This window comes from Miscanthus floridulus, chromosome 18 (assembly GCF_019320115.1).
Source record: "Miscanthus floridulus cultivar M001 chromosome 18, ASM1932011v1, whole genome shotgun sequence".
Classification (NCBI taxonomy): Eukaryota; Viridiplantae; Streptophyta; class Magnoliopsida; order Poales; family Poaceae; genus Miscanthus; species Miscanthus floridulus.
This window is the reverse complement of record NC_089597.1, coordinates 50,045,318-50,069,621: the sequence shown is the minus strand read 5'-3', so window position 1 is coordinate 50,069,621 and position 24,304 is coordinate 50,045,318. Positions and strand designations below refer to the sequence as shown.

The window sequence follows — 24,304 nt, the reverse complement described above, 5'->3', positions numbered from 1 at the left end:
ATAAACGAAAAGTTCTCCGGTATTCTTGCATAAAATTTTCTTTTCCTATGTACCACTTCCGTCCATTTTACCTGTAACAGCAGCTAACGGCCAGTGGAAATGACTCTTTTACCTTTAGTTTTGGTACCCATCAAATTTTCCCTGTTTCCTCTGGTGCCACTGCCGTGTTGTAAAAAACTTCACTTTTCCTCTATACCACAATGACAACTTGTGTGTGTGCACATAAAAATTCAAATAAATATAAAATCGACAATTGCGACAACCAATAAATATAAACTCGACAATTGCGACAACCAATATATATAAATTAGACAATTACGAGAACCAATAAATATAACAATTGCGACAATTCCAATAAATAAAAATTCGATAATTGCGACAACCAGAATACATTCAGACATAAACGAGGTCTAAAATTATCATCCACATACATAGTCAGCTTGATTACAAAGTACAATTTGCAGACAAAGGATTGTCACATTAACATCATTACTAGTTTAAACATTGTTTGGTCATGCAGACCTCAAGTATTATAAAAGCAGTATGCCATAGAGATACAAACTCATCAAAGATCAAGTTTTTTCTTGCTTCTAGTTCCCATGGCCGGACTAGGAAGGGGAACTAGGGACCTTGCTGCGGGTTGACATGGCTAGAGTAGCCTTGTTTGGAGTCAGTTTTTTCGGAATGGCCCTCTTCTTCTTATGCTGCTGCTGACTTGCGCTCTTGTCAGCTGTGTGCTGCTCACTTGATCCTGAAGGGTAAGTAATCGCCAAAGGATCTAGATGAGTCGATCCTGTTCTAGATCCTCTAAAAAAAGGAGACGTGAGTAAAAACAGGTAGTTAACTTATTAAAGTGGTGAAAAGACAATTATAGGAAATTAGCTTACCTCATAGAAGGGTCACTAGCCTCAGCAGTTGAAGTATTGGAAGTACTCTTTTGTTTCTTCGCAACAGTTGATGAGGATGATTTGTTCTTCCTTTTCTTTGATAAATTCGCAACAGTAGGTAGAACTGGAAAGACCATCCTTTGTGCAGGTGCTGCAGGCACAATGCTGGTCTCAGTAGTAGCTGGTGCTATCTTCTTTTTCTTCTTTTTAGGTGGACCTCTGCATGGACAGATATGTTAGCAATAATGTAAACATATAAAAATAATTACAAAGTTTAGGTTCTATGTTACCTTTCAGCAAGCATTGCCGCTATGTCTGCTAGGTCACCATCCTTACAAGTGTACCAATGATGTCCATATTGCTGACAGATTGGACACTGATGCCTACCCTTGGCTCCTTTGCTGCTACCCTCTACTGCTCCCTTGTATCTTTTTTACCTTCTTCTACCAGCTGTTGGCTTCAACAATGGAGGATGCATGAAGAAACCATGTTCTATTTTGGGCCACATGGATTTGTCTGGTATAGCAGGGATTCTACCATCATAGGCAGCCCTGAAGCTCTCTACAAAGTAGTAGTTGTCCACATGATCTTCTATATTCTCTCCAGGTATAGAGGTGATGAAGGCAATTGCATGCTTACATGGTAATCCAGAAACTTGCCATGCTCTGCATGAACATGTCCTTTCTTGTAGGTTGACAACAAACCTGTGACTAGAAGCTCCTCTTGCCATAACCTCTGCAATCTCATCAAGTGAGCTAGTGACAACATCAGTGTCAAGGTTCCTACTTTGCTCCTTCAGCTTAGTTATGATGTGTGGCAAAAATTTTCTTTCCATTTTATTTGCAATTTTTTCCTCTAGTTCCACTTGATAAGAAGCTTTTATCTTATAGTATCCATCAAGTCAACTAGATGCATCCCCTTATCATTTTTTATCCAATTGTTGAAGCTTTCTACTAAATTGTTGGTGACATAGTCAACTTTTGGCAATGTAGAGTATTGACTTCTTGTCCATAGTTTTATATGGTTTTGCTACAAGTACAATATTGCTGTTGGATTTGCTGCAGCCATGACCTGGATATGCTTTTCAAACATATATGAATTCCTAGAATAAGCAGAAGCCCACAAATGTCCATTAAACACTTTTCCACTGTACCTTTTCTTAAAATTCTGCACCAACTATCACATGCACTCTCTATGCTCTGCATTTGGGAATACCTCACTAACTCCTGTCATGACTACCTGACCACAATCTGTGCAAAAGGTCAGACCAGGTGGGGTACCTATAGCTTCCTTAAGCCTCTCCATGAACCAAATCTAGTTTTCATTGGTTTCAGAATCAATACTCTTATTGCAACTGGGTACATCCAGTTATGCCCATCAACTGCACAAGCAATGCATAACTGACCTCTGAATTTTCCAGTCAAGAATATACTATCAACAGCCAAATAAGGCCTGCAACCTCTAAGGAAACCTTCAACACAAGGTTTCATTGCAAAAAAAACTATTGAACCTGATCTTATCCTCTATTGTGTGATGATCAATGACAACACAGCTACCAGGACAGGATTGTTCTATTTGTGCCTTAAACCTGTACAAGTTGTCAAAACTTTCTTTTCAGTTACCATACAACTCCTCCATAGCAAGTTCCTTTCCATCATACACTCTCTTGTAACTGATAGTGACTTTGTAATCATCCTTCAGTCTTCTCTGAAGTTCTGTAGGCCCAATAGTTAGGTCCTCAGCTAACAAATCCTTAATCTTTTCAGAAACTCAAAACTTGGTAGCACCCTTCACTTTCCCACTCCTCCTAGTACTATGATAGACATGAGGAGAAGGGTTCTTCTTGACCTACAAAGTTCAATTTGAAACAGAAAAAATAATTTAGAAATATGAACAAAATATTAGTGATAAAATATGAACAAAGATATTACCTGTATAATAATATTATCGCCCATTGTCGATGCATGAATCCTCCACTTACAACCATCTACCAATCCTATGCAGTATACCCGATACCTCCCTGGTTCACTCTTTTCAATGTTATACTCAAATTCATTCTTGATAGCATGTGTTGCAAGAGCCAACTTAAATTTATGCATGTTTGGATAGATGCTCCCTTCTTCCATCCATAGAGGGTCATCTTTGTTGTATGCAACATTAGGGATGTGAGATGGCACTCTATCCTTAACAATCTCATCTACCTCAACATCCATATCAAAGTCAGACAAAGAATCAGATTAAAAGTTTGAACCTGGATCATAATCTTCATCCTTTTTCTCAGTTGTGTCAACATTTGCATGAGAAGTAGGTGCTATGTGAATATATAAACCCTCCTCATTAACCCTCATATGTTCATTCTCTGGTTCAAGATTCATAAGATAATTATCCTCAGCCTGTACCATGTCATTATCTGGTTCTGTAGCAGTCCCAGTTTGAGTTCCTTTGCTAGGTTCTACATGGCCAGGGGTTGATATTGATGGGGTGCATGGGATGTCAACATTGTCCCATAGTGGGATTTCTGGTGGATCAACATCAGGTTTATGATATGCAATTGACATGCAACAACACTTGGAGCTCATATGTTTTGCGAACATATGCATTAAGTCTTGGTCTGAATGAATTTATATGTTGGACTTGCTATCAATACAGAAATAGAACAGCTTCACTACATCACCATACCCGTAAGGAAACTCATCCACAATTTCATCAACAAGGTATTTAAAATTTATGGTGTCTGGATCAACAACTTTGTTAATGCCATACCATGGTCCACGCATAGTTGGACTAATTATCCTGATTTCTAGATTGAAACTGGTCTCGATGTCATTTCTACAGATGAACAACATATATATCTACACAGTTTAATCCAATTCTAACCACACCAAACATGACACTGATGTTATGCAATTGAAGCAAGGGAAGGAGAAATCACCCATCTGGAAGTCAAGCTGGTCGCCTGTCCGCCATCTTTTCTGAATCCGTGAGAAATCCTCCTGCTGGAGCCTCAGGCGACCCACGCGGACCTGGCCCCTGCATCCTCCCCGCACGAGGCCCCGCTGCCTCAACCGTGCCCGCTCCCGCTCCCGCGCCAAATCGGCCGACGCGTGGCCCCCGCCCCTCGCGCGTGCGACTTGTAGTGGCCACGCCTCCCTTGTTCCCCTTCCCGCGACGCCGGCTGCTCCTCCACGCCCACCTGCCTGCTCCTCTTGGGTTTGGCTCTTAGCTTAAAGTGGAGAACGAACATCAAGTGAAAGAAGAATAAGTGGGGATTGACTAGAAAGAGTGATGGATAAAAAAGTAATTTTATATCTAACTGGCACCCAGCTTTGTTAGAATCAGACAGCAAAGTGACAGAAGTGGCACGTAGGAAAGAAAATTTTATGCAATGATACTGTACAACTTTTCGTTTTTTCGTGGTTCACAGCTAATTTAGGTCTTTTACAGTGCCACGCAGGTAAAAGGCTCTTTTATTTTGGTCGAGCACCCGAGGTTTTTACTTTTTAGGCAGCGGCAGCCGGAGATGGGTGAGCGGGCGAAGGAATGGCTCCTCGCAGCCGGCGCCGGCGCCGCCGTCGGCGCGCTCTCTGCCGCCGCTGTCATGAATCCTCTCTCAAGGTAACCGGCCCAACTTCCCCCTTCCCCGTTCCGCACGCCAAGCTGGACCTGGATGCCACAGAGCGTTCTGCTGACGCTTGCTTCGTTTCGATGTCGCAGATCCAAGCGGAGAGAGGGGTACGTGCGGAACCTGCTGGAATCCAATGGAATGACGACTGGTACGCCTGCGGTTAGCTCCTGTTGGCAGTTTAGCAGTAGGATAACGTGTACTAGTTATAGATTCTGTCGTCTTGGAAAACGATAGCAATTTAAGAGTGGCTTGTGTTTTTTTTGTTGTATAACCACTAATTCTTAGCGATGTTGGTTGTTTGTTCCGAAGTTCTGGTATCTTAAATTGTTCGCTTCTTCAATCAGGGAACGCTCGGCCCAACAGGCATCTGAGCGCTGTTGGTAGCTCGGATCTTCTCTCGGATGAAGTGGTCTCTGAACAGCTTACAAGGTTTGCACTCTTTAGTTTCTTTCCTTAGTAAAGTTCTATATGGAGCGGGTCCCTAGCTATAAGCCATCTATTGCTGTCTGCTTGATTGATCCAGTTAGTCGTTGTTGATACTTATATACTCTGGAACCAGACAATTTGACATTTTGTTGATACAAATGTACAAATTTGAGATAACTGCATTGCTTGATATGCTACTTATTGCTGCATCAATCAATTATGCTTTTCATCATTTGATATTCCTGTGCAAAAAGTGAAATATTGTGTTCTATTGTTTCTGTACATAGCTCACTATTAGCAGTTCGCCGGTTAAGTTCTTGATTTTCACTACAAACAAAACGTTCACTATATTTTTCTAATGTTCTGAGTACCTTGAGCCGAATATGCTCAAGCTATTGCTGTTTTCATGTTGTGTTTTGTGATTACCAAAATCTGCTACTCTGCTGTAATGTAGGAATATACAATTTTTTGGCATGGACTCTCAGAAGAAAGTGACTGAATCCTATGTTGTGGTCATTGGTCTTGGAGGGGTTGGCAGTCATGCAACTTCAATGCTCCTGAGATCTGGTGTTGGCAGGTTGCTTCTTGTGGATTTTGATCAGGTGTGGATTTGTGTGTGTTCCAGAAGTGGATACATCGTATAGTTATGAAACTTGGATGTACTTAGTTTTTCTTTTTGTTCTCTAAGTAATTATAAATATGTCTAGTTAAACATAGCTCGTGGTTTAACAACCAAAAATCTTGTTTGGTTATGAAGGATTTAACTAGGACTGAGAAAAATCTTGTTTTGAATAAGATTTATATTATATACCAATCTTAGTTATTTTAACTTAAAACAAATTCTCATCTCATGTTCTCAATGGTTAAAGGCCCATCTGAACAAGGTATTATAAACTTATCTGAAGAGAATAATAACTGCAAACCAGTTTTCTTATAAACAATTAAACCAACCTTTTCTAAAGTTATTTCTGATTAATCCACATGGTTCATACAACCACTTAAGCAGTTCTGTTGTGGGCGCTAGGCGTATCGGGTAGGAAATTGAGAGAGAGAGAGAGAGGCTGGTGAGCGAGAGGTGGTGCGGCGGCGAGGCAGCGACGCCATGCTCGGCGTCGCCCACGAACGGGGAGCGGGAGAGATTGAACTCAATCTCCAGCTAGCTTCTCATTAACCAACGTGTTTAGGCTTTATAGCCTGAAGCCTAACAGCCAGAGACTACGCCTAACAAACTGACTAACCAAAGATCCTAAAGAATAGGAACGGCGCCGCCGTGGGCGCGGTGACCACACACATCCCACGCGTCTCGCACATGCTACTCCTTAGCCACTGCTATGCTTCGTCCGTAGGTAATCGTTGCCGTACATAACACTTCTCCCCCCTTCGACAAACAGCTAGTCCTCGAGCTGAAAGCAAGGGTGCGCCGCGCGGAACGTCTCGACGGGCTCCCATGGTGTGTCGGCCTCAGACATACCAGCCCGCGGGGCTAGCACTTGAAACGGCGAAGGTGCTCGGAACGGTTGCAGAACGCCCACTGGGACGTCATCGTTGATGCAGGCACCTGCAAGGGGCTGGAGGTGGTAGGCCACTACATCCATGCATGCGAAGTTGTGGTCTTGCCTTGCATACCCAGGACCCAGCTGACCACGGGAGCTTGCCACCCAGTACCGGACGGAGCGATTGAAGAAGAGAGGCCATACCCAGGCACCCTGAGAGAACTGTAGCTCACGGTGGTGCGCGTCGTAGTGGTGCGAGACGTAGGCCTGGTCATGGAGAAGACGCGCACACACCACCGCGAGGGGTTTGTCCCGGCCGTGGTCGGTGCACCAGTCGGCGCGGAGCTGCTGGGCCCTCTGGTGGACGACCTTGTGTTCAGCCGTGTGCGCCATCTTGCAGACCTGTGAAGGCGGGGTCAACAAGCACGGCACGAAGACACGGTCGCCGTAGAGGATGAGGCCGTCGCTGATGAGCCAAGGGGCGCCCCGACGGTCGGTGTTGAGGGCCTTGTGGATGGCGCAGATGTAGGGGGGCCCGCCGGCTCTTGGCGCAGCTCGGCGGACCACGGAAAGGGGGACCTCGAGAGAGCGACCGCTAACAGCTCGTGGCTGCCATGGCGGAACAACCCATGCGCCACCGTGTTGAGGCGGCTGGCCCGGAATTGCACCCGTTGCGCCGGAGTCGGATGCGTCGGGAAAACGAGACGGAAGCTTGATCAACTGAAGGAGGCCGCCACTGTGGAGGGCCTCCGTCTGGTTCCGCTCGCTCGTAGCACAGGAGCGGATGAACGCACGGACGAGCCGCTTGTCGACGTCGACGAAGAAATCTGAGCGGAGGCTCTGCAGTGTCGTCTGTGTCGTCTATGGGCCGTCGTGACCGGTCGCGTGGGTGAGCTGTAGGATCGTGGCCGACGTCGTTGAATAGGCAGGGGCCGACACATGGGCGTCGCGGAGGAGGCCATCCACGACGCACGGCGGCTCACCACTGGCAGTGACGAACAGGTCGCGGAGGGTCCGGAGGTTGGCGGCGTCCTGACTGTCATGACGGAGGTCCCCGAAGAGGTGGATGAAGGAGGGCGTCGAGGGTGCGCTACGGCGCGAGCCATCTGCTGCGCTGCGAGACCGCGCACCCGCAACCGTGGTGGAGCGATCAAGTCGTGCTGGTGCGGCGTCGCGCCCTGCGTTGAGACGGCCAGTCGCTGGAACGGGGTGCGGCGAGCCCAAGCCCCGCCATAGGACACGGCGGCCCTCCCGCCAAAAGGCTATGCAGGAGTCGTCGAAGTCCCATAGAATCGGCCCCAGTGTACGGAGGAAAGTGGCGCCGAGGACCATGTCGTACCAGTCGAGCGGAACAGAGTAACAGTCGATGCAGAGCAGCTCCGCTCCGAGGCGGATGGCGACGTCGTGCGCGAAGCCCTGCCAGGCCACTCGGCCGCCATTGGCCATGGTGACATGGGCGCCTGCACTGGAGTGGAATGCGAGGCCAGCCTACCGAGCGATAACAGGATGGATGAAGTTGTGCGACGAGCCGGCGTCGAGCAGCGCGACGAACTGCTGGGTGGTGATGGAGAAGTGCAGCCGCATAGTCTCCTCCGTGCGGATCGCGGCCATGGCCTGGAGGGAGAGCACCAGGGTGTTCACGGCGAGCTTGAGCTCCTCTGTGTCGGCCGTCCTGGCGTCATATGGATCAGTGACCTCGAGATAGAAGGGGCGTTGGCACTTGTGGTCAGGGGAATACTGCTCGTCACAGTTATAGCACAGGCCCTGGCGGCGGCGTTCCGCGAGCTCCGCAGAGGACAGACAGCGGAACGGGCGCGGTGGTGGTGGCGATGCCAGCGAGATCGCCATGGGCGGCTGCGCCGAGCTGGGAGGCGTGACGGTTGGTGGTAGAGAACGAACCGTCGGCTTGTTGGTGCGAACACCTTGCTCTGATGGTCGCACCGCCTGGCCGTGTCGCTCCAGGCCGCGCACCAAGCTCATGGCGCGCTGAGGATCCTCCAGTTCGGGTAGCTCGACGTCGACGCGGACATGATCAGAGAGCCCGCTGGTGGGAAGGTGCGCTTGCTGGTGTGGCGAGTGCTGGCTAGCAGACGCTAGCCGAGCTGGAACGACCTCCTGGACCTCATCGACGGTGGCGTGACATGGCCAGCGCGCCAACTCATCCGGGCGATGGGGACTGAGGGCCGGCGCGAAGCGCTGAAGGCACAACGCCTTGAAGATGTCCCAGGTGAAGGCGCCCACATCCCCGGATCCTGGTCCACCCGTAGTACCACTGCTGGGTGACCCCCGTCAGATGGAAGAAAGCCAGCCAGACCCTGTCGTGGTCCATGGTCCGCTGCAGGTGGAAAAATTGGTCGCACCGGTTTAGCCAGCCTGAGGGATCTTCGGCGCCGTCAAATGTGGGGAAGGAGAGCTTGAGGATCCCTGGGACACCGTTGGTGAGGGGCATTGGAGGACTGTCGCTGTAGTCAGGAAGGCCGACGGGGGCAATGCTTGGCAAAGCGCCGGCGGTGGCGTCCGGTTCTCCACCTGGCCGATCCGAGTAGCCAGATCGGCCATCTGGCGCTGGAGGTCGTAGACAGCGATCATGAGATTGTCGATCGCAGCCACCGGGATTGTCGTGGCGGGGAACATGTCCGGCGCAGATCGCGCAGGTGCGCTAGGCGGCGTGGAGATGGGCACGGCGGTGATGGTGGTTGACGCGGCGGCGGCGGAAACGGAAGTAGGCTTGAGTCCTGGCATATCCGATACCAGATGTTGTGGGCGCTAGGTGTATCGGGTAGGAAATTCAGAGAGAGAGAGAGAGAGGCTGGTGAGCGAGAGGTGGTGCGGCGGCGAGGCAGCGACGCCGTGCTCGGCGTCGCCCACGAATGGGGAGCCGGAGAGATTGAACTCAATCTCCAACTAGCTTCTCATTAACCAACGTGTTTAGGCTTTATAGCCTGAAGCCTAACAACCAGAGACTATACCTAACAAACTGGTTAACCAAACATCCTAAAGAATAGGAACGGCGCCGCCGTGGGCGCGGTGACCACGCACATCCCGCGCGTCTCGCACATGCTACTCCTTAGCCACTGCTATGCTTCGTCCGTAGGTAATCGTTGCCGTACATAACAAGTTCAGACCCTTAGTTCTTTTTTTTTATTTTAGAGAATTATCAACACATTAAGAATTTATTTGATCTCGTTTTTAAGGAATGCATGGTCGTATGCTGGATTCATTTTCGAATCTCTAACCATATCAGATCTAGAATCATGGAATCATCTAGTTGGTTCCCTTGCATTATTAGTTAAAACTAGGGTATAATATATAACCACGCAAAGTGTACTTAGTAGCTTTTACAGCTGTATCAAATGGGTGGGTGAACATTACAATTTTGTAAGTGACATCTTGCATTTATAATAGGTGGGCATTAACAAGGCACTCATGATGTGTTGAAAGGTATCACTCTCATCACTAAACCGGCATGCTGTGGCAACCAGGGATGACGTTGGAACTTCAAAAGCATTATGCCTCAAGAAGCATTTTTCAATGATATACCCAGAGTGCCAAATAGATGCAAAAGTGCAATTGTATGATGCATCGTCTGAGGCGGAAATTCTTTCTGGACAGCCTGACTTTGTTCTTGATTGCATAGATAACATTGATACCAAGGTAACAAATACTAGCATCCAAACTTCAACTTTCATTTTTCCATATGTGCAACCCCCTATTTTATGTTACCCCCACCCTCCTTTTTGTACTGGTAGTTATAGGTTGCAGGTTCTTGCATGTATTAGTTTCCTGCTTAGACTTAGAGGTTGTGGTTGGCTCGCATGTGATGTAACTCCTTAACAAAAATTGTAATCTGCATGTTTTGCCGAAAAATTGAAAATACATAGATCGTTCCATGCATTTCATGCTTAGATACAGTATGCAGGCATGGCTGTGCTTTAAATCTTTTCTGGATGTTCTGTTTTGCTTTGCTTCGGACTAAAAGGTTGTGTTGTACTCCATGCAACACCACATGCTTTTAGTTTGATGAAAGTCTTGGCAGTAGTGGTGGTTCCACTGTTTGAAAAACTAGTTCCTATGTAAACTGAAATTTCCCTTACCTTTGTATCTGACGATCAAGGTACACAAAGCCACCCTGCATAACAGTTGAAACCTGTTTTTTTAGCCCAAATGGCTTCATTGAACATTACTTACGAATATATCATTTGTAAGCTTCTCAATGGTTGTCTTCATTGTTTGTAACCGTTCAAATATCCTTGCCCCTTAGGTGGCACTCCTTGCAGCTTGCGTGCGCAGAGGTTTGAAGGTACTTTCTGCAATGGGGGCTGGAGCTCGAGCTGATCCCACCAGAATTCGTGTTGCAGATTTGAGAGAATCAAGCAATGATCCCCTCTCTCGATCGGTTAGTTTGATACTTCTTCCAAAAACTCAGTCCCACTGTAAGCTGCCATTTCATTCGTTAGCTATCTGACATGTCAAGATGTGCTGCAAATGGGGTGTTGTGATTGCTACTTTTAGGTGAGGTACAGGCTCAAGAAAGAACATGGAATCGAGGGTGGAATACCAGTAGTTTTTTCATTGGAAAAGCCAAAGGCAAAGCTGCTTCCTTTTCAAGCTTCAAAAGAAGAGGAAACTCCATCAGATTACCAGGTCAACTCCCCTAGGACTAGTATTACCACCCTCCTGCTACATGCTTGTTCCATTTTCTGAGACCTTTTTTCCTTGTGATTTTCTGAACAAGAAATTTTTGTTACAAAGAGTTAATTAAATTCCTCTAGAACACCCAGTTGCTTGTATATTATAGGAGTGCATGATGTGTGTGTACGTAACTATTGACAACATGCTATGCATTATTCCACAGATTGTGCCAGGATTTAGGGTTCGCATTATACCAGTACTGGGAACCATCCCTGCAATATTTGGTCAAGTTATGGCCTCCTATGTGATTACTCAGCTTGCTGGATTAGATTTTCAAACTGAACCAGTTGTTAACCTGGATTTGGATCATTACCGTATACTTCATCAGCGTCTTATTGAGCATGAGGAGCTGATGTATGGGACAGCCGAGCAAGTTCTGGTACTATGTTTCTTGCTATGTAATTTCATATCCTGGAAATAAGATATTTTCTTCGAACATTATGTAGTTGAGGTGTTATTTATTTATGTTGATTGTCACCAGCACATGTAAAAAGGAAATTTTCACCTTCGCTTGTTGTGAAATCCTTTTGTGCATTTGTAACATTCTCTTTTACAATCTAAAGGTAGATGCTGAAGAGGTAATGTACATTGTCAAAGAATTGTGGCGTGGTCGAAGTGCTAGAGACCAAAGTCAGAAGGACACTGGCCAGAAAATGTGGAGATCTGTCAATGAACTAATGCTTGTTCGGTATGCTTCCTTCTCTGACTGATAGTGTGGCTTGAGATCATCATGCTTTTTGTGGCACTACCTAAGTTCAACTTGCATTATCTCTAGCGTAGGGTGACTGTCATCTTTTAAGTTGTGCAATATGAATTATAACCTGGCTAACTAGCTATGTTAGCTTGTAACTCTGAAGTGGCTTGGCATTGGTAATGCCTTAAATTTCGACGAGATAATTTTTTTTAACATTAATTCCTGTAATTATTTTGTTATAGGTGGGACAAATCAAAGGCTGCTGGCATCTCAAACTTAATACTTCTCAAGTTTAGTGAGGTAACAAGTCACGAGTACTCATGGAACATTAAAGTTGAATTCCAAGATGGCATATGTTGCAGACGAAAGGACCGGAGTCTTTTCCTGTTCATTGGTTCACCTTCTCCTATTTATGCAGGCTGACGCCCATGAATCCACCACACTCTTCCGAATAAAAGAAGAAGAACCTGAATTCTACTCTATGGTTTCACGTGTCCTGAAACGAGCTGAGATGGAGTTTGCCTTATGACTTAACGAGTAGCGAGGGTTGATGATCTTGTTGGATTTCCAGTGTTGCTATTCAGGGATGGCCTTAGAACAATGGATCAGCATTGTTTGACCGGATTCATATTTGGCAGTACTTGATCGGTATGCTATGGTGAAAATGATGTGCAACTTCTTGTGGCAGCCGAAACATCAGCTCTCTGTTATCACGGAGTTGTGCACTTGTGGCCATCTATGTATGGGTTTTTTTTTTTTTCTGCACGAATCGTGTGACGCCAAATCTGATATTTTGTTTTTATAGTCTGATTGGCTGATGCAGTTTTGATGTGATTTGAGTTTGTTGTGTACCACGAACATAGCTGCTTCTAGACTCACCGATCACCCATGATACCGATGATATTGATATTACCACTCGTATGCACGGAAATTCTTGTGCAGAGACCGTAGGCAGGTCTTGCAGTGGAGACACAGACCGGGTCCGCTGCCGGGTTCGTCAGGCCAGCTGAAACTGAAAGCCGCTTTCGCTCTGCCGTCTGCAGCGCCGTCCACTGATTTTCGCAAGACCAGGTCTCGGGTTTATATGTGATGTGTGTGGCAGTCGATGGCTCGAAGCAGAGGCACTGCTGGTTTATGTTTCGGGACCATGGTAAGGCTGAGTGGCTGACTGCTGACCTGACCTGACCTGACGACGGTCGGGTCGGGTTCCAGCAAGCAGTGGCCGGTGCCATGATGTGAAACCGATCTTTGGTTCTGAAACGGTAGTTGGCCTCGCCTCGACGTGACCACGTGAGAGATCGCACGTTCCCGTTTACTAAATCCCTTTCAGATTTACCCGTGCCCTTTTTTCACGAGTGAGAAACATGCAGTACAAGTGTTCCTATGAAACATTGTTATTTTTTTTCCTTCCCCCCCCTATGAATTATGCTTAGTATTATTCGAATCGATTACTAGAGCTCTAGAAGTAGTGCTTTCCCAAGTCGCAACTGCTGTCGTGAAGCACCTTTCTCTGGCTTGGCTCTCAAGCTATGCCTTTTGTGTCTGCCACCGATGTTCAATACAGAGCCGTCTTGGGTCAAAAAAAAAAAAAAAAACCCCACAAAACCGAGCCATCAAATGAAGATTTGATATCATATATGGCTGGGAACCAATGCATGTGAATATATATGCGTCTCCAAACTTGAAAAGAACCGAAACAAGAAGCAAATGGTCCTTTCTGCAGCTACAAATCTTTTTTACCGCTCCAACATTTAATTTAAAAGATTTTTATTGAAATTTTGAATTTGAACCATGTAAACACACAAATCTCAAGTGCATACAAAACTAAAACCAAGATGTCCTTGCGACCTGGAAAAGTCTCCAGAAGATAATCCTTTTTGCGGTATTAAAAAAAGATAATTTTTATATGAAAATTATAGATCTCGACGAGATCTATAACTTTCTAGTTTTGAATTTTTTTTTCATTTGAAGTCGTTAAAATGCTAAAAAAAATTAATGACATATTTAGACTTAAGGGTATTTTCGACTTTTCACACCTGCAGTTTGACACCGTTAGAGCCCAATCTGACGGCAGTGATATGGAGGGCAAAAAAAAAAGTTGAAGCAGTGGCGCTGAAGTCCGCTGAACTTTTCCAGTGGCTCACATGGGATTGTGATCTTTTTTTAATGGCTCGCAAGGAATTCTCTCAAAGTAAATTTGTCAATTGGAATTACAACCATTTTGAGGTCGAGTTTTGCTCTTGCCGGTCATGATTAGTAAGGTTTGAATCTGGTCATCACTTATAAGAGAGAATCCTCAATACATATATATTCCATTCGTTTCAAATGTAATTCATTTTAGCTTTGTCCTAAGTCGAACTAGTCTAATTCTGACTGAAAAATATATTAACATCTACAATATCGAATAATAACTGCACAATCAAAATATATCATATGGTGTATCTAATGAATGTAAAATCTAGAGAAGTTTAACTTAAGATGAAGCTAAGAACGACTTAAAACTTGAATGGAGGACTAGCTAAAAAGGACAATTAACCAAAAATGTCATCGTGGATGTCTTGTCTTTCCAACACACATTTCATCATGATGAAAATGGCCTTTGGGCACGGTGGTGGTGGTGGTTTTTTTTTTGGGGGTGGGGGGTGGGGGGGTGGCAATGTTGCGGGATGCCCAATATTTGGGGTTTCATATCATATCAAAGAGTTGGGTTCCGTACCATAACAAGTTGGAGATCATATGTATATGCATCCATAAGGAGGAGCTTAGTCTATGTAATGTGAGTGTCAAGTATTTTGATCCAATTCCATCCACACCCAAAGGATCATAATAATTGATCATTCGTTGTGCTACTAATGTCTTCGTCTTCAGTGTTTTGACTCCAAAGGGGAGAAGGTGTGAACCAAATCAATGGTTTCAAAGGGAGAAATTGATTATGGAATACCGACTTATATCCATAATGACAACATAAAGGGGGACAACAGAAAATAGTAAGAGCAAGGTAAGGTTTTCATCTGTTATCATGCATATTTCAATTAGCATAACTAGTATAGTGCCGGTGCTAATGTCAGGGCTTCATTTCGAGGATGCACGTGAAAACAACCAAACAACGATATTTTTTCATAATTTAAGTCTCACGCAATTGTATATAACTATGTATATAATCCAAAAAACACTCAAGCATAACAAGGCATAATAAAGTCATGTCTCGGATCCTACAATTAACTTATGAATTGCTTAAGTAAATCTTGGAGTTCTCCACGGATAATATCTACTCTTCAAAATGTCCACCAAGAATTCTATGCTAACGCTACAACAACATTTGCATATGTGCAAAATTAGAACTGAAATATATGCAAATTAAAACAACCAAAAGATGGTTTCCCTGCGCAAGAATTGGTCATTACAGCTCAACACATCACAATGCAAAACCAATCGTATGATTTGGGAAATCGCATAAGGGCATACTAAAGTCATGTCTCGGATACCTCGCATAAGGGCATACTAAAGTCATGTCTCGGATACCCTTGTTTTGCTATTAAGAAAAATAACACAAAATAAAAATAAATGAATTGTATGGCATGCAGACTGCCCATTATAGGACACATCGTATTGCAACGGTGGTGGCCTATCTATTTTATATTTCAAGTTCTGGATTGCTGAACCGTAGTTATTTCCTAGCAGGTTTTCTTTACTATTTAGTAGCCATGCACAAGTATCATCTCCTAACTATAAAACCAAAATGACATATTTATTTCTTCCAAAATGCAGACTGTACCTTTGCTCCATCCAGAATTATCTAACTGTAGCGAGGTATGCCATTTTAGGTGATGCAAAATAACAACCAAACGCGGTATAAAATAAAATAGATTGAAGGTCACAGGAAAAGGAGACTTGAAAGGATAGACATTGAGTACATTCTCTAGCTTATTTACATTTCCACATTTACTTATTGCATTCCTCAGTGTGTACTTTAGCTTCTTAGTCTAGCTTGCTAGCTTAGTTGATAGGATTAGAATCTAGGGTGCAAAACTCTTTGGTGTTAGAACTTTGATTTTTTTGTCTTAGCCTTTAAGTGACCTAATTCATCCTCTCTTAGACATCATGTACAGTCTCTTCAACTAAAAATCAATTTTTAGTAGGGTGATAGACCTTGAGTAGAGGCAGTTTCTACAACCGCCTTTACAATCAATCTGTAGTTGTGGTGATAGACCTCAATATGATGTGGATAAATTGAACCTATTTGGTTGAACTTGACTAATCAAGCAAATTATGAGGGCACCTATTTCACATGTCGGTGATGACACGACAGACATATATGATTTATGTTGAAACTCACATGCTAGAATTTTCATTAGAGTTTACCATGTTTTCTCAGCGTTGATGTATACTAGAAGTACAGAGATAATTATTAGACAATGTTAAAACCGCATGATAAGTATACAAAGGAAGAATTGTCTTCAATTTCAAGTCAAACAAATACCTCTGGAAAATTCAAGCAGGGAAAAAATGTTAACCAACTGTGGTGATGTACATAATGGAATGTCCTATAACTCAACACCATGACACGGTCATATTTCTACACATACTTCCTACGTCGCAAAATAATTAAGTCAATTCTTAGAACCATCCTACGTCAAATTGTTATAAGTTTGACCAAATAAATACATATAAAATATAGTTCATGATTTATCTAGTGATACTAATTTGATCTATTGTTGCTCTTTTCTATAAATTTGATCAAACTTAAAATAGTTTGACTTAGGATAATTCTGTAAGTTCATTTAATTTGGGATGAAGGGAGTATTATTTTTCTAAACCCATGGATTTTAGATCTCTATAATCTATAAAAAAAAAGGACTGTGCAGAAGACATATTGATGTAGACTAGGGTACTCTACCACATGCACGAATTACAATTCCACTTGTAATAAACAAGAAATTATGGTTTCACTAAAGGAAACCGAAATACCCTGTCGATACAAAATTTAATGGACAGTCCATATTGGCAGATGTAGAGAATAATTTCCTTGAAGATGAAAATGTATTTTTTTTCCTATCGTCATCGTTCGACAAGGATAAAATAACAGACCTATCAGCTAGGAGTTTCCCTGTTGACAAAATGTAGGCAAAATTTTAATCCCTGTCACTTATATTCTGTCGGTGCATCCCTATCGGTAACCCGAAAGAAATATTGCAAAAACAATTTTCCTATCGGTATTTCGCAGTATTTCACCAATAGAGAAATTTCCGTTCCTGGTAGTGATTTCCACAAGAGAGTTGGCTTTATATGGCTTATTTGTCTCGGATCTGTGCTAGCCTTCTAGGTTCTCGCTAGCCATTTTCAGCCAAGGTTTCATGAACAGGGACGTACGTGCATTCATGTACGGTTGTGTGCTTTGACACCAAAACCGTTTGAAAATTTTGGGTAGGGAACGTGAATCGGGAAGCTTCAAGGACGTTGATCGCTGGCAGTTAGTCAGGCCAACAGGAGGCGACTGGAATAAAAATTATGATTTGAATCCACAAGCAACTAGTGAGCTGGCTAATACTATTTTTTTTAAAGTCAAAGTTTCTTATACTTAGCTAAATTTATAAAAAAGTATAAATATTAATGACACTAAATAGATCTACTATAGAAAAATAAATTACACGGTAAATATATAATATTCATTTGATATTACATATATTGATATTTTTAATATAAATATAGTCAAAACTAAGATTGTTTAGCTTGGACAAAACTAAATTAATACTCCATCCATCTCAAATTATAAGTCATTTCAATATTCTTGGAGAATCAAAGCATCTTAAGTTTGACCAAAATTATAAAGAGAATTACAAGGATGTACAACATCAAATAGGTATACTATGAAAATATAATTAATGAAGAATCTAATGATACTTATTTGATATCATAAATATTATTATTTTATTATATAAATTTGATAAGATGATTTGACTCTCAAGAAAGCTAGAATGACTTATAATTTGGGATAGATGGTGTACTCTTTTATAGGATGGATGTAGTAGTTCATGGCTAATACCTATCTAGGAGCTAAAAATTGGATGGTTATCCATGATTTCTTTCATCTTCTAGAGCTACTTTTGGTAGAGTATCAAATAAAGGTACGTGGGAGGGCAAAAGTGTTTTTATTTATTAGCTAGTATTAGTTGGGTTGGACAGCTAGTGAGATAGTTGTTAGCTAGATTCCTAGCTAACAATTAGCAATCCTATTATTAACTAGGTCTATTTTGATCGACCTAACTGTTTTTTAGTAGATAACTTAGTGAGATGGATCCAAACAAATACCCTTTAGATTGAGAAACCGACTAGAGAATGGATTAGTAAATCATAATTTGATATTATTTTGAGGAAACAAATAATTTGATATTGGATCTGCAACATCTTATACTCTCACCAATGATCTATGATACGAGCCCTCAAAAATAATCTATGATATGGTTCTTGATACTTTGATAGAAAATAAATTTCGATGTGAATGGAACAAGGATAGGAGGTCAAACCTTTGCACCCCCAAGAAGGGGTAAGTAAGGTTGATTTTAACCATTACAACCCGTTTAAGTCTCTAAATTGGAATACATTTCCGGTATTTTTGAACATGCATGCTCAATAGTGCTCCCTCCACCTTGCTATGTTGTCACTGCTTCGGAGGAAAGTGGTGGGGTGTGTGTGGGGGTGGGGAGGGAGGAGGGCAACAAGTAAGTAAAAGAACAGAATTGGTCCCTTTATTTTTCAGGCTAGGAATTTTACTTAGGTATTATGGGTATTTTCAGGCTAGGAATTTTACTTAGGTATTATGGGCTTTCGCTGTATTAATTGGAATTGTAGTTTCTACTTCTAAACATACCAAGAATAGGTTATTCAAGCAATTTTTTTTAATCACAGTACATATGCAGATACTCATATATGCATGCACACTCATCTCTACCAACAAATGCATACACACCCTACCCTATGAGCACTTCCAGACAGACCTCAAAATTGATGAAGGCGCTGTATATGCCTCGCTTTTGATGGGCACATCAAAATAAGAGCACTCGTATAAAGTCGAGGAACCCAGCTAGATGAGCCACTCTTATTTCGTGGCTACCAAAACAATATGATATGATTCAATCCAATTCTAGAGAACCCATTTTGCTTTATTTTACGATGTAGCTAATTATATTGTGGAATGGTGACTTTTCTGATGGTATCAAAATAATTTGAAATATGTAGCATTTTTCAGTACCACAAGATTGCAGTCGACACCTGTGTGTCCTGACGAATAAACTAGTGGTTGAAGCTGTCCAAAACGACATACCCATGCCTTTGCCCTTTGGCGGTGCCCATCAAGAAGGGGTAAATCTTGGTCCGCAAAAAAATAATGACAAAAAAAACTGGTTTTGGTTCCATTCAAGAATGCGACAAGAAAATAAAATCGCAGTCAACCTAGGCTAACCCTGTTTCAGTTCCCACTGTCATCACCTCTCCCTTCTCCTCTCCTTTTCTGATCCCTATATAAACCAACCCCCCCAAAGTGGAAATTTCATTCTTCATTACTCATTCGCAGCTACCACAAGTTTCAAACTCCAATCACCAACCTTGCCTGATTGTTTGACATCTTGAGCAACTGCTCCGTCCTGGCTAGTATAGAATAGGATTCTTGCACCACAAACCACATCATCGGAACAAGACATGGCTAGGAGCAGAGAGGTGACGGGGTGGGGGAGGATGGCTGGAGGCGATGGTGCGGCGGCGGCGGCGGCCGTGGAGAAGGCGGTGAGGTGCCTCGGCAGGGGCGTCGACATGACGGGCGACCTGAGGCTGAAGCACTGCAAGGATGCGGGGGGCTGCCTGGTCCTGAGGACCGGCGAGAAGGCGGCGGCGGCGGAGAAGGTCGTCGTGCCGGGCTTCGGAGTCGTCGCCGATGTGCCCGCCGACGTCAAGTGCGGCAAGGGCGACCGGATCAGGTTCAAGTCCGACGTGCTCGAGTTCAACAAGGTTTGTTGTTGATCTGATAGCACCTTCATTTTGTTTTTTTAAGAATATTTGAAGATAAACTTTTTTTGGTAATAAATTGGGAAAGATGGTGCCAAATGAGTCAAATTTCAATCAATGTTGCGTATTCATGAACTAAAAAATTTGCTCAAGTGTGGAAAATGACATGTCATTATTTCTTCTTTCTGCTGTCAAGTTTCTTTCATTCTGGAGGAAAAAAATGTCAGGTAGAAAAACAGCACCTGGTACCATGATTATTATTATTACACGAAACTGACGTAATTTATTTCCATCTTTCATTCAATTTCTCTTTAGAAAAAAGGCCCCGTTTAGATGCAAGCCAAAAACAAAAAATTTTCAAGATTCCCCGTCACGGCACATGCATGAGTACTAAATGTAGACGAAAAAAAAATTAATTACACAGTTAGCCGAGAAATCGTGAAACGAATCTTTTAAGCATAAATAGTTCATAATTAGACAATTTTTACCAAATAAAAACGAAAGTGCTACCGTAGCCAAAAGCCAAAAATTTCCGAAACTAAACGGGGCCAAAGTCGTCAAAACGTAAATTTCTGATCAAAATAACGAGGGCAGCATGACTGGGTACTTCGTCTTGACGAGCATTGCAATGTTGACCTGCTGCAGATGTCTGAGGTGTTCAACCACCGGAATTCGCTGACGGGGAAGATCCCGTCGGGGCTCTTCAACTCGTGCTTCGACCTGGAGTGCGGCTCCTGGGCCGAGGACGCCTCCGCCACCAAGTGCCTCGCCTTCGACGGCTACTTCATCTCCCTCCTCGACCTCTGCCTCGACTGCCGCCCGCTCGCCCTTGCCGACCACGTCGTCCGTGACGTGCCGGCGGCATGGGACCCGTCAACCATAGCAAGGTACGGACTAGCGATCATAAGCACCACCCAATTCGGTCTTCTTCTCTCATTTCCTTACCACCCTGGGCGTAGATTTCTTCCTTCCTTCGGAAACTGATGACATGGTTACCTATTCAAGGGTTTGACATTACTTTTCAGAAAAAAACATGCATTAAAAGTAAGAAAGTCATATTGTTACAGTGAAATGAGGGTGGGCCAATTAATATGAACTCAGTACAAATCCAAGTACCACTACATGTACCATGTCTAATAGGGGTGAAGTTGCGAAAAATTGAGGTGATCAAGTGCAGTGCTATGCTTGACTTGACTTAACCTCTTCTTGTGACCAAGTAATAATGGCTTTGTCCTTTCCAAGAGTGCAAAATCGTCCACCACACGTTTGCCATGCGGTGTGAAAAATCGTATGCATGCATAGTGGAAAAAAGGACCAGACCAGGCAAGAAGCAGCAGCCGGCAAATTGAAGGGTGCATAGAAATTAAGCTACCTGCCTGCAGGACTTAGACTTGTTCAAACCTTCCAGGTCCTCAACAGTTGGAGTATATATATCTCCTCTCCTGTCTGCACATCAGCATGAATCAACTCTAAGGTGTCACATCAATGTGTAGGACTATAAACAAGAAGCAAACAAGAAAGTATATTTCTATCAAAATTTAAGAAAATGTATATTCATTCTCCTAAACATTAAGTAGATAAGCTTTTACATTACCTACTGGACCAGTTCTCTGAACATGTCACAATTGAGGCACTGACTAAACAAAAACAACACAAGCCAGATGATTTTCCATGCCCGAATGCAGTTTCCATTTCCTGAACCAATGGACGCACAATCCATTGAAGACTAATTTCACTCTTTCTGAAAATTGTGAGCAGTTTCATCGAGAAGTATGGGACCCACATCATTGTTGGGCTGGGTTTGGGTGGCCAGGATGTGGTGTATGTGAAGCAGGACAATTCGTCTCCACTGTCCCCATCTGAGATCAAGGAGCACTTGGACAGGCTAGGTGACCAGCTCTTCACTGGGACATGCACTCTGCCCCCTTCAAACCGCAAAAACAGGGACCACAAATTTAAGGTTAGCAAATCATGCATGTTAGTCGTTTATGTCCAGATCAGACTTAGATTAGGGATCGGAATCAACAACATCCATCCACCACAATATGATATATCATGAACATGAACTGAAATGTGCTGGAACTCCTATTACTTGGATGGCAACAGGTCCCTGAGGCCTTCAATGTATTTGATGCCAAAGTGACACAGCAAAGGCTTCAAGGAATGATTACTCCAGTGTCCTGCAAAGAGGTATTTGGTTCAGAATTTTGGCATATTAACAGCAGCGAGTAAGAAGATAGGAGATGTAGAGGCCAGGAATTTCTAATAAATTTGGACTGAACTGATGCAGGGTGTGACGGTGATATACTCCAAGAGGGGAGGGAATGCAGCAGCGAGCGATCACTCAGAGTGGCTGCTCACTATGCCCACAATGCCGGACGCAATAAACTTCAAGCTTGTGCCTATCACATCCCTTCTCAAGGGAGTAACTGGCGTGGGCTTCCTCTCTCATGCCATCAACCTATATCTTAGATGTAAGTAAGGTCTTTCTCTCACACATAAACCAAATCCATCGGCTAAGTGCATAGAAACTTCAAAGTTGAAGAAAGCGCAATCAGTGAAATGAATCATAAGCTATATATACCTCAACAAAAGTAGGAGCAATTCAGCAAGAACTATATTGCCTATTTGCCTTGTTATAATGATTAATTGTGCTTAGTTTTGTTTCTTTATCCATCCATGCTATGTTGCAAACACTAAAAAGTTTATCATCGTGCTTCTGTCCCATAACAGACAAACCTCCAATAGAAGATTTGAGGTACTTCCTAGACTTCCAGCACCACAGATTGTGGGCTCCAGTACTCAGTGACCTACCACTTGGTCCCTGCTCAAACCGACAAGGTGCCAGTCCGGCCTTGAACTTCAGCCTTGTAGGTTCAAAGCTATATGTCAGCTCAAGCGAGGTAAAATATGCTTGCTCATTACTTTCGAAAACATCTGAAATCTCATAAATTAGAAATGTTCACATTAACCATGTGGAAAACAGGTGATTGTTCCAAGATTACCAGTCACCGGGATGAGATTACACCTGGAGGGCAAGAAAAATAACCGGTAAGCAGAACTTACTTATGCCAGTCCTGTTCTTATGGTTTTCTCTGAATCCTGGCTGAACACACTGCATAAAACTAACCTGGGACCCTTCGTTTCCGATATCTTATCATCAGCTTAGGCATCCACCTGCAACATTTGTCAAACAACCCAACGTTCATCAACGAAAGATCAGCCAAGCAGCCGATATGGCGCGGATCGGAGATGATCTCCGACGAGCGATACTATGAGCCGGTCCAGTGGAGAATGTTTGCCCATGTCTGCACAGTGCCGGTGAAGTACGACCGTCGCTGGGCCAGCGCCGGCTCGCCGTCAGCCTACATCGTCTCCGGCGCCCAGCTGCACGTCAAGGCCCACGACTCCACCAATATCCTGCACCTCAGGCTCTTGTACACCCAGCTGCCGGGGCACGCCGTGGTGCAGTCCAAATGGGCGCACAACACGGCGAGGCTGTCGGGCAAAGGGAGCTTCCTGTCCAAGTCGTTCGCAGCGTCCTTAGGTGCCGGCGTTGACAAGGAGCAGCAGCACCCGGCGAGGATTCACATTGACTCCGCTGTGTTCGCCGGAGGCCCACCCATGCCTGTCGGGACCCAGAGGCTGCTCAAGTTTGTTGAGACGTCTGAGGTGACCATGGGCCCACAGGACAGTCCTGGATACTGGCTGGTCACTGGTGCCAAGCTGGATGTTGAAAAGGGGAAGATCTCACTTCACGTCAAGTTCTCCCTGCTTGCTCCAGTTTCTTGACACGCTGTCTTCTTTTGCTAGGAGAAAACAGCTGTAGAATCAAACCTGACTCCCTTGTCCAAAATTTACCCTTTCAAAGAAAATGTATAACAAGGAACCAGATCTGCAGAAGGCCAAAATTAGGGGACTCCTTGCGCAGTGATGGTAATATTAGTGATTGTATCCGGTGTTTTCCTAAACGCTAAACGGTAAACAGTCGGTCACCTACCGTTTAGCCATTATTCGGGCAAAACGTCCCATTAAATGGGCTAAACGGCCAATTAAACGGGGTAAACGAGTGATTAAACAGAAACGGCGGACCACCGTGTAGCGTTTACACGGTGTTTAAACGGGCTAAACGACCGTTTAGACGAACAGTGAATGTATCAAATCATAACTTACCTAGATAGTTAAGCTTGCTCCATGGTCTCTGTTTCCCAGGAATTGTCATGACCCAAAAGGCCCCTTGAGCTAAAAATACTTGTCATATTTGATTTTATACTGCCTTCCATACACATTTTTGCTACTAGTTTCTTGTAGAATATATTCTTAAAATACTTCAAATTTATAAGACTTTGCAAGTATTTTTTTCATGCAATTCTACACATTTTCAAACTAAATAACTTATATCACAAATCCCAAAACATTAAAACCCTAATAACAGCTCGATTACTGGGCTATGTGTTTCGTACTGAGCAGAAGTAGCAAGTTCTGTTTC

General features: G+C 43.7%; 2 protein-coding genes across 4 annotated transcripts; both read left to right on the top strand.

Annotated features, from left to right (window-relative positions):
- Positions 1-4,370: 4,370 nt before the first annotated feature.
- On the top strand, positions 4,371-12,582 carry LOC136521423 (tRNA threonylcarbamoyladenosine dehydratase-like). Of its 2 annotated transcripts, none has more exons than XM_066515163.1 (11): positions 4,371-4,502; positions 4,602-4,660; positions 4,857-4,941; positions 5,393-5,515; positions 9,914-10,085; positions 10,693-10,827; positions 10,944-11,075; positions 11,287-11,502; positions 11,687-11,811; positions 12,060-12,117; positions 12,236-12,582. In XM_066515163.1, exons 1-11 carry the CDS (start codon positions 4,408-4,410, stop codon positions 12,344-12,346), a joined length of 1,311 nt encoding a protein of 436 aa, XP_066371260.1. In that variant the 5' UTR covers positions 4,371-4,407; the 3' UTR covers positions 12,347-12,582. The 2 variants fall into 2 exon arrangements, with proteins under 2 accessions (XP_066371260.1, XP_066371259.1); XM_066515162.1 differs by having other exon boundaries at positions 5,393-5,540; positions 9,873-10,085.
- Positions 12,583-19,282: 6,700 nt separating this feature from the next.
- LOC136521289 (MACPF domain-containing protein At1g14780-like) lies at positions 19,283-23,786 on the top strand. 2 transcript variants are annotated; one of them, XM_066514997.1, is made up of 8 exons: positions 19,283-19,818; positions 20,461-20,702; positions 21,574-21,775; positions 21,922-22,005; positions 22,106-22,289; positions 22,549-22,718; positions 22,802-22,866; positions 22,980-23,786. In XM_066514997.1, exons 1-8 carry the CDS (start codon positions 19,513-19,515, stop codon positions 23,605-23,607), a joined length of 1,881 nt encoding a protein of 626 aa, XP_066371094.1. In that variant the 5' UTR covers positions 19,283-19,512; the 3' UTR covers positions 23,608-23,786. The 2 variants fall into 2 exon arrangements, with proteins under 2 accessions (XP_066371094.1, XP_066371095.1); XM_066514998.1 differs by lacking the exon at positions 19,283-19,818 and adding an exon at positions 19,890-20,137 and having other exon boundaries at positions 20,370-20,702.
- Positions 23,787-24,304: the final 518 nt, after the last annotated feature.